General features: G+C 34.5%; 1 protein-coding gene and 1 pseudogene across 1 annotated transcript; one reads left to right on the top strand and one right to left on the bottom strand.

Annotated features, from left to right (window-relative positions):
* Positions 1–16558: 16558 nt before the first annotated feature.
* On the top strand, positions 16559–17211 carry LOC149387528 (cellulose synthase A catalytic subunit 4 [UDP-forming]-like). Its single transcript, XM_089622175.1, has 4 exons — positions 16559–16619; positions 16683–16807; positions 16913–16994; positions 17075–17211. Exons 1-4 carry the CDS (start codon positions 16559–16561, stop codon positions 17209–17211), a joined length of 405 nt encoding a protein of 134 aa, XP_089478301.1.
* Positions 17212–19464, bottom strand: LOC149387529 (pentatricopeptide repeat-containing protein At5g50390, chloroplastic pseudogene; annotated as a pseudogene).
* Positions 19465–20621: the final 1157 nt, after the last annotated feature.

Raw genomic sequence — 20621 nt, forward strand, 5'->3', positions numbered from 1 at the left:
TATGTTTACTGTAATGAAATAAAAAAAACAAAATTTGTAAAAAATTAAAGAGCGATGCAACACGGAAATTTCTCAGGAGTTCATCCATTTCAGTACTATTTTCGTCCAAACATGATTAATTTTGAAGTTTTGATGAGATTCGGTGCATATGATCGCATCTCCTGATGAAATAAATTCCTGTGTAAATATCCATTAATTGTTCTTAAAAAATAAATTGATATTTATCTGACATTCTTTTTCGTCTTATATGTGTTCGTATATTCTTGTGTTGTCTCTTAATTTGTCTTTACTTCTTGTCCCTAATTTAGGGAGGTACGGCCTAATTTTTGTAAGGGTAGGGTAGGGAGGTACCTATTGAAAACAAAAAAACAAACGGGGAAACTTTTTTTTGGGATTTAATTCCGAATTTATCATGTGACATATCCATTGTCATTCATTTCATATATATGCACAAGAAATTTACTATAGCTACTCCGTTTGAGAATATTCAATGCTATTCATTTTGCACAACATCATATTAATATACTTTTATTGGCCAAAATTAGCATTAAGTTGAAAAATGATAAATTTTCCACTTAAAAAAAGAACATACAGTTTTTTTTTTAGTTCAAGAGATTTGAATTCAAGATCTCTTAGCCAAAGTATGTGTGAGATTACCGCTAAATTTAATTTAACTGAACTTTCTCTTTCTATAATGTGGTATTAATATACATTATCTAATAAAAAAATATTCAATGCATTCATTTTTCATGAACTTTGTTATAGTATTAGTGTTGTACGTATGATCAGCAATATTAGATTCGCATCACTTACTCTTTATCATAATGTTCTACTTATGAATGTTCCGCGTAATTTTAATCAAACGTCAATGCATCTATTACAAAAATTTAATTAAAAGCTTTAAATTCGAAATCAGCCTGTTAATTTAAATAATAAAAATATTTAATACACATTCATTGAGATAATTGTGGAAATAAAAGTTATTATTTGGTTTACAAATAAAAAAAGAAGTCCATTTATACGTTTTTTAATCTGAGATGTTTTTTTTTTAAATTAAAATCAAATTAAAAATAATTAATTTAATAACTAAAGATGACTGTTTGTAAGTAAACAAACCAGTAGTTTTTTTTTTATTTTTTTTTATAAATTAAATATAGCAAAACGTTAAAAATTTAAAGAATTATAAATAAGGAAATTCAACACTACAAAAAATGTCAAAATGATTATTTAATAAATATAGAATTAAAAAACTGAGTATTCATTATTTTTAAAAGGGGTTTTGACAGCAATAATATCATCTTGTTGTCACTTACCATATTTAGCTTAAAACCAATATTTTGACACATATGTTACTTTGACTAGGAAAGAGAAATAAAAATTTCCTCAATTACCCTAAGCAGCCAAAAATATTTTTAATTTTTTTATTATTATATTGTCCCCTCATTTTCTCTCTATTCTCTCCCGCTCAAAACCCCTACACTCATATTTGACTGCTCTCTCTCTCTCATCTTCACTCTCTTTCATTTTCTAAAAAAATAAATAATAATTCGTTCTTGCTCTCTCTCTCATCTTCACTCTCTCTTTTCTGAAAAAAAAAACCCCTCAGATCTTCATTTCCCTCCAAGCATCTCTCTCATTCACGCTCACTCTTCAATCGCTCACCCTCTTCAGCGTGGGTCCAAGTCTTCTCTAGTCACCGTCGTCAGATCTGGGTCGAGTGTCTTCTCCGGTGACCGTCAAATCTTGGCGTCAAATCTGGGTAAGTAGCTTGTTCTTCTAACAACTAAGAGCTATTTTTAGTGATTTCGTTCAGTTTGAACGTGTTCCAAAGCTTTTTTGAGTTTTTACTTGTATTATTAAATGAGTTTTTATTATTATTCGTATTTGATTTTCGTCTCTCTGATTTCTCTTTTCTCTTTTGTTTTTCGTTGATCTGTTACGAGTCGTTTTGACCCGACAAGCTGTGTTTTTCTCTCTCTCTCTCTCTCTCTCTCTCTCTCTCTCTCGCAGCAAACTTTTCTCTTTTCGTTCTTCTTCTTCGTCCTCGCTCGTTCCTGGTGGTCTCTACTCTTCAATGCCGTCGAAGTTGCGCAATTAATCTCTCTCGCCTTGCAGATTTGTCTCGCTCGTTTCTCGATTTGTCGCGTAAATTCGGAATTCAGAGAACCGATTCGATTTCGGCTCCAGGTTAGGGTTTGGAGATATAGAAATGAAGTCTCCGCTCGGGAAGCTTCTGAAATTCGGACTTTATAGACACGATTCAAAGGACAAGAAATACTTTCAACTATCGGCTCAGCTAGATGAACTTGCTCAGGCTTCCAAGGTTTTTTTTTTTAATTTGTTATTTTAATCTTCACACTAATTAATCCACTGTATACTTTTGTTTGTCTGTTCGGGAAGTTGGATCAGTGACATTAACGCTTAAAAACGAAACTAAGTGATAATGAGCTAATTGTATGGCTTTGTTCCGAGTCAATTCATATTAGTTTGGTTCACATTCTCTGTCTATTGAGTTTGATTTCAAATTCAACATTGAGTAACAAATCTAAGGAGAAGAAATGAACTACTGGAGAACTTGATGAATGCAATGCACATAATGCAATTATTTTTCAGAATGAGAAGATATAGGAGATTCGGGTTCAATTGGAATCTTTTGATCTTGGTCAGGAATGGCTGCTGAAGAGCATGATATTTATAATGGGAATGACTGTGTAATGCTACAGTGGATTTATAAATATTGGTAATTGGAATGTATAGTGTGTATGGTGGGTTTGAGTGTGCTTAATGAAAAAGAGACTAGTATTGCTTAAGTCAAAAATACAAAAGAGATGGTTCTATTTTGCTGACTACAATTCCCCTTACATTGTCATGTCAATGCATTGGATATGTTTCTCTCCTAAAAGGACGAGGCCGACAAGAAAAATAAGCAGGACAAGGACGACAAGAAGAAGCAGGACGATGACGCCAAGAAGAGCAAGAAACCGGACGACAAGTTCGTGACACTAGTATCACGAAGTGAATCCAGTTCGTGACACTAGTGTCACGAAGTGAATCCAGTTCGTGAAACTAGTGTCACGAAGTGGATCCAGTTCGTGACACTTCCCGATTTTTCCAGGGTGTCACGAAGTGAATCCAGTTTGTGACACTTCCAGGTTTTTCCAGGGTGTCACGAACTGGATTCACTTCGTGACACTAGTGTCACGAACTGGATGTTTTTCCATGTTAATAACCGTTTTTATACTCATATCTAATACGAGTGAACGTATACATGTATGGCGGAAATATGTTTATATGCTAAGCATAGCGGGAAGTGGGTAATAATGAGTGAAATATGTGTTTATGATACCCATGAAAGATACGATCTTTGGCGCTAAGAAGAAAATGAGAAGAAGAAGATGAGGAAGAAGAAGAAAGAATGGTTCTTGAACGCCATTGTTGATGATGAAACTATTCTTTCTTGATTCTTTCTCTGTGAAGGAAATGTAGTTTGTTGAATTGGGTGTGTGATTTGGTATGTAACTGTTAAGTCTAGAGTGTTGTTATATATGCGAGCTTCAATGCATTTGTTTTTTTTACTTGACGAGAATTATGTGAGAATAAAGTGGTTCTGTTGAATTGGGTATGTGATTTATTGATGATTTTCTGTTGTTGAGGCCGACAATAAGAAGGACGAGGCCGACAAGAAAAAAAAAGATGACGACAACAAGAAAAAGGACGAGGCCGACAAGAAAAATAAGCAGGACAAGGACGACAAGAAGAAGCAGGACGATGACGCCAAGAAGAGCAAGAAACCGGACGACAAGTTCGTGACACTAGTGTCACGAAGTGAATCCAGTTCATGACACTAGTGTCACGAAGTGGATCCAGTTCGTGACACTTCCCGATTTTTCCAGGGTGTCACGAAGTGAATCCAGTTTGTGACACTTCCAGGTTTTTCCAGGGTGTCACGAACTGGATTCACTTCGTGACACTAGTGTCACGAACTGGATTCACTTCGTGACACTAGTGTCACGAACTGGATGTTTTTCTATGTTAATAACCGTTTTTTAATACTCATATCTAATACGAGTGAACGTATACATGTATGGCGGAAATATGTTTATATGCTAAGCATAGCGGGAAGTGGGTAATAATGAGTGAAATATGTGTTTATGATACCCAAGAAAGATACGATCTTTGGCGCTAAGAAGAAAATGAGAAGAAGAAGATGAGGAAGAAGAAGAAAGAATGGTTCTTGAACGCCATTGTTGATGATGAAACTATTCTTTCTTGATTCTTTCTCTGTGAAGGAAATGTAGTTTGTTGAATTGGGTGTGTGATTTGGTATGTAACTGTTAAGTCTAGAGTGTTGTTATATATGCGAGCTTCAATGCATTTGTTTTTTTTTTACTCGACGAGAATTATGTGAGAGGTTACCAAGAACACAAAATACAATCCAAGAACACAAAATACATCAATAATTCAAGACCAAAAGACTTCAATAATTCAAGGAATAATTTATGCAATAACACACAAATACACAAACATTGGACGAGCTTGGTAACCTCTTCTTTCAAGAACAATAAACAAGGCATCAAACACGAACATAAATCAAAAACTCATTTATGTCATCATCGAAAACAAACTCTCAAATTCATACCCACCAAGTCGTTTATTTTAAATGTTCAACTATATCATAATAAATTAATACTAAACACTAAACCGAGACTTTGCGAGTCTCCGAACAAAAACCGAAGGCCTTTCCTACTCGGCCCACCCTCGGCTTGGTCCGGCCCCGCCTCGCGCGGCAGCTCTGCCACCTCTCGGACAGCGTCCTCGCCGTCCCGAACCCGCTGCCCCGAGCCCTGTACAGTTACCTAAATCGAGCCTAAATTCTCGACCATCACAACTCACACGCACACCAACGAAAACAACCATTAACTCCTAGTAAACAAAATTCTCAGATTCTAACCATCGTCACAAAACAGCTTCACATCATTTCAGTCCAAAGCACAATAAACGCTTAACAATTTCAGCCAATACACAACACCAACAGTCTCGAATCATCAACAATTCAACATCACAATTAAATCTATCATCACACGGCCAAGACCCAAAAATCAAACCCAAACTCGTCCAAATAAATTTCCAGACTCAAACCTATCACGTGATTCTCAGACATCTTCCAAAGGAATTTCCTTAACCATGATAAACAACCAGAACATCAACAACGTCAAAATGCCAAAATTACACTCGGCCAGAAGAAACAATTTCAGAACCAAATAGAACCCGAGCCCAACCAATAAACAAGGCATCAAACACGAACATAATACTCTGTGTAATCAAAACCAGAAAAAGAAAAAAGAAAAAAGAAAAAAATAATCTGAGGCACATAGCTTATAGATAGTATGAAAAATGAAGACCATCATTAACGAATTCCAGGAGCAGAGAAGACCATCACTCCCTCCAAGAAAATGAACATTATAAATGACTAAATGCTTTCTCTTTCTCACCCCACATAACAGCTACAATATAGAAGAGAATCAAATCTGTGCTATTATCTTATCCTTTTTTTTTATGAAAACGAATGGGCATAAAATAAGCACACGGTATCATATCACAAAGCTATTAACACCGACTTTAATGGTTCACACAAAAAAAATCTCAACACCCCTATTTCCATATGTACCTACTTACCATTACCAACCCATTCTTGCAAAGTCCCAATTTCATACTATGTGTGAACAAAACCAGAAAAAAAAAAAAAAAAAAAAAAAATTAGAGGCACATAGCCCTAACCCAATCAACCATTTCCAGATCATCATACTCGAAATCATACAAAAGCCGTACCCCAATCAACCCAGACGAACACACACTCGAAATCACACAAAAATCCTAACCCTAGAAAATCCGAAACATCCATAAAAACCATGAAGCGAAGAGAAGAAATACAGAGAGAATAAGAGAAGAGGAAAAGGATGACCTGCAAGAGACTCTTGAGTTTCGGCGAGAAGAAATACCGTGGTGGTTGACGGCGTCGAGAGGGTTGAGCGAGAAAGAGTTTTTTTAGCAGAGGGTTTTTTGAGCATAGGTTTGAGCAGACGTTTTTGGAGCAGAAGATTTTTTGGCGAGCGTAGTTTTTTTTTTTTTTTAATAAAAAAGATGAATGGGTTAAATGGGTTAGGTTGAGTTTAAATGAATAATAAGGATATAATAGTCTTTGCACATTAGGCTAGGTATTATATGTGTCAAATTTTGGGTTTTGGGCTAAATACGGTAAGACTCATTCGTTTGGTATTATTTGCGTAAATTCCCCTTTTTAAAACGGGAAATAACATACCATTTATTAATACCCTAAAATCCTTTAAAATAGGAAAGTCAACTGATTAAACCATATTAAAATCAAAATAAAAACCAAAAAATAATAGAAAGACAAAAAAAAAACCTAAATAATTTAAATTGACTAGTTATTTAAAAATATGGAAATTATGACTATTTATTAATCCTTATAGTAGTGGTTTAGTTTATGAAATTTCTCATAATTAAATAAGCTCCGATAAAAAAACAGAAGATAAGATTAAAAAAAAACAACAATAAAACACATATAGAGATCGTGGAATTAAATTCATTAGTAACGATATTATCCCCAAAATTCGCTCAGTAATCTAAATAAAATGTAGGAAAATGTTAATTATCCCCAAAAATGCATGAGTTGAAATCGAAATCCTTGAAGTTTATGTGTAATTTTGTAATGATCTATTCTTTATTTTATTCTTTCTATGGTTCAAGTCCCTGATATTTGATCACTTTACACTCGTGATCACATGGAACAAAACTATTGTGAGACAAAATTTTATACTCTCCTTCCCTCATTCTCAGTCCAAGTATCTAGTTGATTTTAAACTCGTACCATTTATTGGATTCATTCTATGAGATGGGTTGGTAAAAAAGATGGGCTCTTAATGTGCCGCCAAAAGATCAAGATGTTCATTTGGATTCATTCTATAAGATGGGTTTGTTGTAGATTAATTTGGAGTCTGGTTGTCAAGGGATCATCAAGAAACTTCAATGATGGATACAATATGACTCATCAATTTGAGTTGATTTTTAATAACATTTTTATTGCTTTTAACAACGTACGCAAAGTTTAAATTTCTGATTGCATGCTCTAGTGTTATTAACGAAGCTACCCATGATCTTGTTAAGTTTGTTTGCTCGTTGATTCCAACAAAGTTTGGTGGCCTGAGATTATAATTGTATTTGGAAGATTGTTAAGGCGGAAACTTTTAATTAATGAGATTCATGGACATTCTTTCTTCTACCAAGATTATAATTGTATCGGATTTGCTAATGCAAATTTTAACGAGGCTATTTTCTTTAAAAATAAAATTAAAAAACAGATATTTAGCGATATAAACTACATAAACGTTTGCGTTTTAACCAACGTTTTGTAAATTTTTCGTAAGTAGTAAATTTTGACGTAACCAACTTTATTTGCACATAATTACTATAAATTTACTCTGCGTTTTTTTTTATTTATCATTTTGATAGCGTAAATATATTTCCGTGACTATTTATAAAAAAATTAACAAAACGTTGGTTATTTGAAAATTTCTAACGATTTATATATAGCGCATAAATAAATGCATTTGTTATTTCTAAATTAGAATATTAAAAGGATGAGCATTTTGCATAAATTCTTTACGATACTTATAGTAAGATTACTTGACACTCCAAAATCCAAACAATTAATAAATATCATTGAATGGGCATATTATGATAAATAAGCGATGGCATCTACTACGTTGCCATATTCACATGTCGCAAAATTTATCAACTAGCATTTTTGGCAATTTTTTTTCTTAAACAATAATTGACTTGAAGAATTAGTACTTAGTTCTCATAGCATCCCAAAAAAAGGGGAATTACAGCTATGCCTTGTATTGTTTCATTGTATCAAGAGATGCTTTAAACAAGTTGATGGTTCAACTTATTTTTTTTTCTTTCTTTGCGTTTTGTGGTATTTATGAGAAACTATTGACCATGTTAAATAAATAGATTGACCTTATAAAGAACAGCGCTAAGTAAAAAAAAAATAATAAAACTAATAAATTATGGGCGTGGTAGAAATATGGTAAAAAACAAACCTTATTTTTTGGTTTTAGCCAATGTTTGTCAAACTGTAGGAATATAACCAAATGCACTAATAAGCAAAAAAAAAAAAAAAGTCTGTAATAAATATGTTTTACTAGGCGAATACGGATATCCTTTTTTCTGCAATAAATATAAATCAATAAGTCATCCAGATAATGATTTAATTAACGAATTGACGTCCTAATAATTTGAGTAATATTTATATCGATAATATTTTAAACTTAGTCTACAGATAGTAATTTTTTTTTCTAAAGTTAATGCATATTTTATTTACCCATCTACCATTTACTTATTGAAGAATTTGTTGCAACTAGCCACTTCACTAGCTCCTTTTTAGATTTTAGTCCAAGTTTCATTTTATTAAAAAAAATCATAAGCCCGCATTAAATTAAATTAAATTAAATTTTTTAGTTAATTTAATTTATTGCGGACTGATAAACTATTTTTTTTTAAATGAAACTTTGGTTTTTTTTTTTAAAAGAAGGATGAGTTATTGAGCTACGTTTAATTGCCCATAATTCAGAAACCACACCTAAAAAACGGGTAGATAAAAATTTTCAAGACAATCCAATTATCCTTAAGAATATTTAAAGTTGAGTCTAAAGAACCTTCTTCTAAGTGTCGCTATTCACCAGTGACGGTGCCAGAATTGAAGTCAGGGGGTAAATTTGAAAAGAAGTTTTAAGGGTGGGAAAATTTGAAAAAATTATATAAATTTGAGCTAAAAATATAAAAAAATATAAAAATGTTAGGATAAAATTTGTTATTTTGAAAAGCTCAGGTGGGGTCAATGCCCCCTCAGACCCCGTGTGGCTCTGCCACTGCTACTCACTGCAATATTAGTGAGTTTTTTCTTCTTTTATAGAGTAATTCTTCTAAATATTGTTGAGTTGGAATGTTGTTCTAGCTACGAATTTTTGTCGTTCGATTTTAAGTTCGGATTTAGAAGTAAAATTATTTCCATTATAGATAAATTGTTTATTGATAATTATGAGGACAATGAAGCATTATAGCCTAATTAAGTTTGGACTATTACAAAATAGCCACACTTTCTTTATTTTTAAATAAATAGCCATTTACCCTATTAATAAGTGTGGACAAGTTTACTAGTATACTCTTAGTATTTTCGAGTAAAAATAATAATTAATAAATAGAACTCTATCTCCGTAATAATCAAGATTTTCCAAAAATAAATTTATTTATTACAAATTGAATGATAGATTTGTGGGATTAAAAATGAATATTTGATTGACCAAGTAAATAGGGAAGAGTAACAAACACACAAATGGAAACCTAATAAACAGTGAAAAAAAATGCACGTTAAAAAAAAAAGGAGGACACCAAAATTCAAGCTGACGTAAAGTGTTCTTTTGAAAAAAAAAAAAAAAAAAAAAAAAACGAAATATCATGTTTGTCTGTTAAATGTTTAGTTGATGCTATTCTATGTTTCTGTAATATAATACTACTAATAAAAAAGATGTGTGTCTATTTTACATATGGGAACAATTTGTAGTTTAAAATTGTATATGTATATATAAAATATAAATGATATGATGGTTTGTTGATCAGTAAAGTAGTATTGTGTTTTGAAATTTCTGTTTTTTCATGAATTTTATGTTGTTCGTTTGTTTAAAAACAAATTATTCAATCACATTAATTTGATTTGTTTTATTTATTAATTTTTAGTCGCTTTTTTATAAATAAAAAAAAAAAAAGTATTAAAAAAACCGAGTACTCATTGATTTCGTCTTTTGGAAATCAAAATATGTTTGTTTCTAAACAAATGAACCCAAATTATGAAGATAATTTTTTTTTTCAAATTTTGAAAGAAAGAAATAGTAAAATAAATAGAATATTGATTAATTATACCACATATATCTTTCAATGTATAATAGCTATATGAAAGTAAATACTAACAATATGATACAATATGAATGTATCTTTAAAAAACATATATATATATATATATATATATATTAAAAAAAATACACGGATGAATTTTCTAATTTACACTGCTATAATGTATCATGTGATCTTAGTCAATACTGTCACTTGCGCTTGAACTGTTATAATATATCATGTAATCTTAGTTAATAATGTTACTTTTCAAAAAAAAAAAAAAAAGAAGTCAACATCTTTGTCACTTTAATATCTACCATTCATTTCATGTGTTCTTCAAATTTATTCTAAAATAAAATAATAAAAAATATGACCAATTCGAAAATAATGGTTGATGATGTCTGCGTATTGTGTAGGAGAGTAATTTTTTCATTTGAAAATTATTTTAGTAAAAAGTCAACAAAAATTTAAAGAAGGATTTATAGAGTTGTAAAAAAAAAAGAGATAATTAAGTATGTGTAAATTCAAGGGGTCTACATTTTGATTAAAATTCATGGGACACATCATATTTTCCCCTTTTTTGACGTCATCATATTTTCCTTAAAAACGGTAATTCTGGCAATTATGTAAATGTGGGAAAAAGAATGCATTATTTGGTTCAAAAGCTAATATTTTATAATTAATCAGTCTCATTGTTTCTGTGACTTCGCAGATTGATCGAATCATCGCTCAGGGACTCATGGATTCATGGAAGATCCCGATTTTGAATTGGAATCACGGCTTTTGAACTACGGTTTCTGTGTTGCTTTTTCGTTTTTTTCCCCGAAGATTTTGCAATGCGATTTAGTATTTTGATCAGAATGTGACATGCAGAGAGAGAGAGAGAGAGAGAGAGAGAGAGAGAGAGAGAGAGAGAGAGTACTGATTATACCATAATGATATCATTATAGAAATCTAACATTGGAATTGGAAAATACGAGATTGCATAAAATAAGGACCTAGGTAGAGAGAGATAATAGAGAGATATTTTGTTCTCAAATTTGTTATCCTGACTTCAATTTCTGGCTCCACCACTGACCACATCGTCTTTACCCATACCTACCTTACCGTCTCTTCTACCTCCGCCTTGTTGAGAGATTGGTGGAAACAGTTTAGGAAACTCAAACTCACTTAAAAATAGAAAAATTAGTCAAACTAAGCCACCTAAAATGTTGAAATTGTAATCTAAACAACGTTTCGTCCAAATTTTCACTCTAGCAAAAAATGATGACGTGTCTTAATTATGTAAGATGTTAATTACTATAATATCCTCTACTAGAATTTGCTTACAAAACTTGTAGCCTACGTTTGATCAACCAAAATTTTCGAAGTTAATACACATGTATATATTTAGAATTTAAAAAAAAAAATCTATATTTGGAAAAGTTTTTTATTGAGCGTTTTCTTATTTCTTTCTAATTTTTTGTTCATCTCCGCTGTTTTGTTAATTTCTGTTAATTATGGTAAATTTACATATGTGCATGTAGAGGTCGATGGTGTTATCAATTGATATTTCTTTCCTTTTTGTTAATCTCCGCTGCTTTGTTAATTTCTGTTATGGTAAATTTACATATGTGCAGGTAGAGGTTGATGGTGTTATCAATTGATATTTCTTTCATTTCCTTTAATACGCATTTAATACGGTGTTATTCACAAGTCGATCAAATTTTCAATACGAATTTTCGAAGTTAATACACGTGTATATATTTAGAATTTTAAAAAAAATTCTATATTTGGCAAAGTTGGTTATTGAGCGTTTATTTCTTTCTAATTTTTTGTTAATCTCTGCTGCTTTGTTAATTTCAGTTAATTTCCGTTTATTTTACGCACGATAAACTTCGGCTGGCTGAAACGTTGGCTAGTATTTGGTTTCTATGATTTATGTTACATAAGGTTATTTTCGATATTTTCTAACCGTTTATTTCTGTAAATGGCTAGATTACGAAATTTACCAAACGTTGGCTACATCCTTAAAACCATGTTTGAATTTGGCTACGTTGCTAGATTACCCTAAAAAATATAAACCATCTTTTGAAAACTTAGTCATGAATATATAGTTCCCTACAAACGACGTCCTCGCAAGGAGAAAAAATATTTTGCATCTCTGCCAAAACGGCCGTGTGATATCTCGTTTTTTTTAGCCCAATAAGAAAAGTTATTTCTTTTTAGCTAGTTTTAGTTCTTAAAAAAAAAACGGGAGTGCATGATATATCTAATAACCATATATATAATAATATAATATAATATATTATGTATGGTTATATTTCCCTATATATAATGCTATTATGAGTCTGGCGTATGTTTTAACTTTTATGTTATATATATATATATATATATATATATATATAAAAGTTGGATACTCTTTATACTTTATAATAATATATTATTTTATTGGTTATGTATTATAGTGGGGAAGAAATATCAACAATTTTTATTTTTAAAAAAATATCTATATATATGATATATGTATTTTATTTTTTTTACGTAGAGTTTGTTAATAGGAAAGTAATTGGTTGACGCCATAATTCTTGATTAAGTCTTTTGCTAGGGTTTTATGCCAAAAGTCTTATAAATACACCAGACCCCATAATTCATTTTCTCTTCTTTTCACGCCATTCTATCCCTCAGCCTTCTCTCCCCTTTTCCTCTCTATCCCTCTCTTCTTTTACAAAAAAAAAAAAAAAACTCTAGCCACCAAATACTAATTAGATCCATCTTGTTTAGAGTGTAAAGCTTTTAAGAAGTGTTTTTTTTTCTTTCTTCATCCCTAATCAAAGTAAATTCGTGTAGCTCTTTGGTTTATATGAAAATTTATGGTTTTCTTTAATATTTATACAAACAACAAATTTTTTTTTTTTTTTTTAAAAAGGGTTTATGGTTCGGATTTAATCAATCACTGATTTTCATACGCTTACCCTGGCTTCAAAAATAATTATTTTTCATCGATTATTTTTGGAAAAGTTAGATTTAAGTGTCTTCTATCTAAATATTTAATCGATTAATATTTTTATAAAATACAGAATATTATCCGATTATTTTCAAATCAGTGCACAGACCTGAGACATATTCCCGATTTTCAAACTTTAAACGTTTACTGTGGATTCAACAAATTTGGTTTTGCCTTGATTCTTTTTGGAAAGGTTAGGTTTAGATTTCTTCTATCTAAACCTTTAATCGAATTTTTTTTTTATCAAATACAGAATATGTTCTGATTATTTTAAAAACGGTGCGCAGACAGTTTTGGCGAAAATTTAAAAGTTAGATTATAGCACTTCCTTTATTTTTAATAAATAGTTAAAAACTTATTTTGGCCGTGGTGCCTTTACAAAAAGTGATCAAAATTATGTTTTATACGTACTGGAATTTTTACAAAAGTTTTCTCAGAGTTTTAGTTTTTCACCGAAACCCTAATAGCCAAGGGTATTTTGGTAATTTCACTTTGAAAGTCGTTTTTGAAAATTTCCAGAACCTGAGTTGTCTTTAGAACTTCTTCAACAGTAGCTTAATAATTTTTTTTTTCCATCGATTAGGTTCCGAGCCGTGTAGTTTTTCCGACCCGTCTAGTTTTCCCGAGCCGTTCTCGACCAACGGTCGTAATTTCCGAAACAAAGGTGAGAATAATCTCACTGCAACACGGATTAGTTCAAAAATATACTAAGTATTATGTGATATGAAGTATTTAGGTATTGTGTGTGTGTTTGTTCGGAATGTGCTTGGTATGATATGGTATGACGATATGTGAGTTTATGTTATCTTATGTTGTGTATTGGAATATCTATAACACGTCTTATCTTTCTAGCTATGTTATCATGTATGTTTTTATCTTATGTCGATCATGCTTTTAACGTAATAAACACGATTAATAAGTTAAGTAAGCAAGAGAGTCGTACCGCTTCGAACTACGGAGGTAACTAGAGGAATTTCTCGAGCCGAACTATGGGCTCTGTGACGACCCGACTTTTCGGACCGTCTTACTTATCGTACTTTTTAAACCTTAAGAAAATTTGAGTTAAATTTTTTTTAAAAAAACATAACTTAAAATATAAAGTTTGAAAACTCATAACCTAAAAATAAATTTTCATTTAAACTTGATGAACGAAAACAACCAAAAAGTCGAAGTTGCATAATGGAAATTTAAAACCAACAAAATACCATCGTAAAATAAATACCATAAATAAAGTCGTAACATTTAACGAAATTGAAAAACATAACTTAAACCATGAACAATAAAACCTTGGGTTTGGATTATTGAAAAACTGAAAGCAAAGCGGAAGTCTTTTATTTTCGAAAACGGAAACCATAACCCAACCCTCTCGCTATCGCCGCCGCTGATCCACCCTCCTCACTTGCTCATATGTTGTTTACCTACAACACGGACGTAAATACATAGAGGCAACGCTCAGCGAGAATAATATAAAGCTCACAAAAAAGAGTAATGCAATGCATGATCCGGTTATTAGTATTTTAAACTAATTGATGACTTGATCTTTATTTTCTTGCTTCTATCAACTTTTAGTTCGGGGTTCCCCTAGGGTAGTCATACCTATGTCAGTGATCACTTTAGAGACGAAGATATGGGGTTGCAAAGCCCACACTTCGCTCAATCTAGCTAATAAACTTATTAGGGCCTCGGCCCGAGAAATTTCCCCATTTGAGCCTCGGCCCGAGAAATTCTCCATAATACCTCCGTAGCTCGAGGCGATATGACTCCCTTGCTTAACTTTATCTTTTCACTTTGAATCTTACGTTACATACTGATATGACATGAGCATAAAAACTTTTATATATATATTCTCATACCAAAAACATGACTAGAATAAAACATATATCTCAAATATACTTTAACATAACACCACATGACATACAACACATAAATCACAAACTACTTCAACTAGTCACGCAATCAAATAACAAATCGCATACTCAACATATAAATCTATAAACAAGTCATATCATGAATAAACACTCATCAAATTTATTTTGAACTAATCTGTGTTGCAGTGAGATTATTCTCACCTGGATATCGGGAGTTACGATCGTGGATCGTCGAAAGAATTGTACGCTCTAAGAGAATTGGAACCTAATCGGAAAAAGACTATTGAGATCAGCTGAGAAAAGTATTCAAGACATACTGTAGGTTCTGGAAATTTTCAGAAACGACTTTCAACGTGAAATTACGAAAATACCCTTGGCTATTAGGGTTTCGGTTAAAAATTAAAACTCTGAGAAAACTTTTGTAAAAATTCCAGTACGTATGAAAAATAATTTGGATCACTTCTTGTAAAGGCATCACGGCCAAAATAATTTTTTAACTATTTATTAAAAATAGGAGAAGTGCTAGAATCTAACTTTAAAATTTTTTGTCAAAAACTGTCTGCGTACCGTTTTGAAAATAATCAGAAAATATTCTTTATTTGATAAAAATATTTTTCGATTAAAGGTTTAGATAGAATACATTTAAACCTAACTTTTCCAAAAAGAATCAACGCAAAACCAAATTTGTTGAATCCACGGTAAGTGTTTAAAGTCTGAAAATCGGGAATAGGTCTCAGGTCTGTGCACTGATTTGAAAATAATCGGAAAATATTCTGTATTTGATAAAAATAATTTTCGATTTCAGATTTAGATAGAAGACACTTAAAACTAACGTTTCCAAAAAGAATCAACGCAAAAACAATTTTTTTGAAACCAGCACAAGCGTTTTAAGAAACCGTTTTCAAGGAATCCGAACCAGAGAGAAAAGAAAGCATACATAAAAAATAGCTGCGAATTTCTAACCCAAGAGAGGGATAAGGGAGATAGAGCAGAGAAAGGGCGTTAAAAGAAGATGAGGGAATGTTTAAATATGACTTAATTAAACCCTAAAAGCCCAAAACATAAAAGCCCAAACCCTAATCCTACTTATTTTCTTAAAAATAATAATAATAATAATAATTATTATTATATATAAATATATATACGTACATATGCCCTAATTATCACCTATGTACATATACCCTAATAAACACTAACATGACTACTATATTTATATATATAATATTATATTATATTATATAATATAATATATAACATACGTACATATCTTAAATATATATATAATCATATAATATATATATATATATAACATATATATATAATTTAGTTATAATATGTAATTTATATACTATATATATATATATCCATAATTTCTAATCTAAAGAGTATATTAAAATTCAAAAACACTCTAAAGCACATATAAAAAATAAAAGTTCAAAAACTACCATATAAATAAATCATTCCATACTACTTTAAAAAAAAAAAAATACTAACATCACTTGAACACCAATATTTTAGCTTTTTGATTAAGCTTAAAATTTGGGATTTCACAGGCTCACATTGATAGTTCCTCATATGTTTATGTATGTGACGGGGCGTTCTATGGGAGGTCGTAGCCCCATGGTTCGTTTCCAAAGTGTACACTGAAATCGGTACGGCTACTCTAGGGGACCCCCGAACTAAAATACGATAGACTTTCAACAAGAACGGAGATGTGTTCTCGGCGTGCCACATGTGCAAGTTTCCGGTGTACCGGCCGTGCTACGACTACGAGCGATACTACGTACATTTCCGTATCTATGCGCTGAGAAAGTTTCGTGAAAACTTGTGGCCTAAGTTATTATTATCATGTTCAGGTTGTCCCAGGTTCGCTGGGGATGATGAAGACGAATTCGATGGAGAAGATTTTGACGACGAGTTTCCAGTTAAGAATCATCTTCAGCTTGATCACTCAGATCAGAATCCTCTTGCCAACGACTCGGTAAAAAAAAATATATATATATATATATATATATATATATTATTTTCCGGAAGATCTATTTGAAGACATTTTCAGGGCAATTATAAATAATTATTTATTTTACAGGACGGTGGGGACAACCATAACAATAATAACAGTAATCAACAATGGCAGCCCAATGTTCACACTTTCTCTGTTGGAGGAAGTGGTAATTGGATTTCCTAATCGATATCAGAAATATATATATAGACATTCAATTAATTAAGTTGCTGTGATTGGAATGTGTAGTTGCTGGTAAGGAATTTGATGGACAGAGAGAAGGTTATGGCAATGAGTCCAATGAGGAATGGAAAGACAGAGTGGAAAAGTGGAAAGCGAGGCAAGAAAAGAGAGGAAATGTGCTCAGCAAGGTTATTGAGCTATGATTAAATGGACAATCTTAACATTAAAGTTGTGTACTTGAAAAAGAAAGTCACCAATAATCTCCACAAGAGCAATTCCCATCTTTATGATACTAACTGAAGAATAGAAGTAAAATGAAACAAGGTGTAGTATAATTGTTGAAAGAAATTACCAATAATCTCCACAAGAACAACCTCCATCTTTGAAATGGTGAAACCTACTAGCGTCCCTGAGAACGATTTCTCTCCCGGCGACCAAAGCGATCAACTTGATCGCGGAGTGGCAATCGCCGCTGACCCGATGGCCCTGCACGATCTGCAGCGGCGTCCCGTCGGAAGTACTGATGATCCCGAACGAGATCGCGAGTTTCTCGCTCTGATGCGACGACCGTTCTTCGCGTTCGTCGAGCACAGAGCCTCGCTCGGGGACGTACCCGAGCTCTGTGATCTCGGCCGTCAGTTCCTCGAGTTTCCGGTAGATTTTTTCGGTTTCCGCATGGGTCTTGTCTCCAGACCGAAACACGTGAGCCTGTTTCTTCACCTCTATCCAAGTGCACGCCGGGAAAATCCTCAGACCCTTCCTTTTCAGGGTCCGAAGCACGGAAGAAGCTTCGTTTGCCTTTCCTGTGGCTTTGTATATGTTCAAGAGGACTAGATAGACGTTGAGCAATTCCGACTCCATTCCGTAGATCTTCTCGGCGGCGATTCTCCCGAGCTCCAAATCCCCGTGGACCCGGCAAGCGGTGAGAAGCGCTTCCCACATGTTGATCTTGGGCTCGAACGGGGCTTTCAGTATCATCTCGTGGGCTTCTTCCAACCAGCCTTCTCTCCCGAGCAGCTCGATCATGCACGCGTAGTGCTTCGCCCGAGGCTTGACATTGTGGTCTCTGCTCATCGACTCGAAGATCGCCCAGCCTTGATCGGAGAGGCCCGAGTAGGAACAAGCCGAGAGAACCGCGAGGAACGTGACGTGATTGGGGATAGTCTTCCAGTTGTTCTCCCTCGTCATCCTCTCGAAGAGCTCGATGGCCTCGCTCCCGAGCCCGTGGTTGCCGTACGCGGCGATCATCGCGCTCCACGTCATCACGTCCTTGAGCGGCATTTTGTCGAACACGTTGCGGGCGTCCTCGGCGCCGCCCCACTTTCCGTAGAAGTCGATGAGCGCGTTGTTGGCGACGAGGTCGAATCCGTAGCCGTGGCTCACGAGGTCGGCGTGGGCTTGCTTGCCGTGCGCCAGCGAGGCGAGCCTCGAGCAGATCTTGATGAGTATGGAGAACGTGAAATGGTCGATTTTAACGTCCGAGTCTCTCATCTCGTAATACAAACTCAGGGCTTCCTCGGTGTGTTCGTGGAGCGCGTTCGCTGCGATGATCGAGTTCCAAGCCACCGTTGTCTTCTTCGCCAGCCTGGAGAACACGAGCCGAGCTTCTTTAATGGAGTTGCACTTGCTGTACATGTTGATCAGAGCGCAGGCCACGAAGGCATTGTCCACCACGTTGGACTTGACCGCGCAGGAGTGAATCTGCCGTCCGATCGTCACGATTCCGAGGCCCGAGCAGGCTCGGATTACGGTGGCAAATGTGTGGGCTCCGATCTCGGAGAATTTCTCGTGGATCTCGACGAACAGACTGATCGCCTCGGCGAAGTTCCTCGAATCCACGAGGCCCAGGATCATCATGTTGGATGAGACCAAGTCCCTCTCAGGCAATTCATTGAACAGTTTGCGTGCGTCGATCATCATCCCGCACCTCACGTGCATATAAAGAAACCTCTTCCTCATGTGCAAATCCAATTCAAGGCCAGTCCTGGAAACGAATTCAGAGAGATTTTTCACTCCTCTAACGGAGTTCAATCCGATGCAAGCATATACCAGTGAATCGAGAGTACTGGTCCGGATTCCATTACAGCCAGCGATCTTCAAAACCCTGAAAAGCTCGAGTGCTTCTTCGTATCTCTTCCCCGAAACAAGCTTCTCTATCTCATCGCAAATCCCACTCATCGACCTCGTAGCCACCTTCGGCTCCTCGATCGATGCCGTTTTTTTCCTCTCGCCAACGTCCACCGCGAAACGTTTCGCCTCCGGGCGTGGCTGGAGAGAGCATTTTGCGCGGGGAGCCACAGCCTTCGGCGGCGATATCAGAGATCTCCGGCGCTCGAAGGACCGAGTATCGGAGGAAGAAAAACCGAAGACGCAAGAAATTGTGGCGGTTCGAGATCCGAGCGAGATTTCCATGGCTATAGAGATAAGATCGTAGCTTTGGAAACACACGCAGAGTATTGGAGATGACTCAGATGAGGGACTTTGGCTGGTTGTGTTTCTTCGTTGGTTTTATTTAGCGTGTTTCTGTTTTTAATTTCTCTTTGTTTGTTATTGTTGTAATTTTAGTTTGAGGCTTTAATGAATTGCAATACGACTTGTCGTGTGGACATAGTCGATTGACGTTTGTTAAAGCTGATAGTTTTTGTATTTAAATACCTTTGTACTCTGGTTATTTTGAATCAATGAAATAGTATTTTTTTTTTCTTTCCTTCTTGGATCGGATTCTCAAATCCAATATGGTATCAGAGCTTTTCTGTGATCTCTGAGAATCTTGATCTTCTTTTCTCATCTCGTCCGGTTCCTGGATTCTTAATCCTCTGCTTCAATGGCGGACAATCAATCCTCAACGATAGAGATGCCTTCCACCGGAATCACCGGAAATCCTCGCCTTAGGTCGACCTTTGAAGACCAATCCTCGTCGTACTATCTTCATCATTCAGACTCTTCTGGAGGTAGCCTTGTCTCCAATGTCTTGACAGGTACCAATTATATGCCATGGAGTCGATCGATGCTCATTGTCCTTGAAGCAAAGAACAAGTTAGGGTTCATCGACGGCACGATCTTGAAGCCTTCGCCTGAAGATCCAGATCTTCTTTGCTTGTGGAGTCGAAACAATAGCACGATTATCGCTTGGATCATGAATTCTGTGAACAAGGAAATCGCTTCGAGCATTCTTTTTGGAGGAACTGCCAGAGACATTTGGAACGATCTGAAGGATCGATTTCAACAAAGCAACGGGCCAAGAATCTTCCAATTAAGGCGTGAATTCATCAACCTATCACAAGATCAACAATCCATCAATGTTTACTTCACAAGACTCAAGGCTATTCATCAAGATCTTTGTGATTTCAAACCAGACTGTACGTGTCCGTGCACTTGTGGAGGAAAGGCAAAATTGAGTAAATTCGCTGAATCGGAATATGTTATGCAATTCCTCATGGGATTGAATGAGAACTACACTCATGCTCGGGGTCAAGTCCTTCTCATGGAGCCGATTCCACCAATAAGCAAAGTCTACGCCATGTTGTCTCAGGAAGAGACTCAAAGATAAGTTGGTTTGGATTCCTTGTCCTCCAATGATCAATCCAACTCTCTTGCCATGGCGGTTCGTGAA

This window comes from Urtica dioica, chromosome 8 (genome assembly GCF_054948205.1).
Source record: "Urtica dioica subsp. dioica isolate 48M chromosome 8, U.dioica_male_clone48M_v1_H2, whole genome shotgun sequence".
NCBI lineage: Eukaryota > Viridiplantae > Streptophyta > Magnoliopsida > Rosales > Urticaceae > Urtica > Urtica dioica.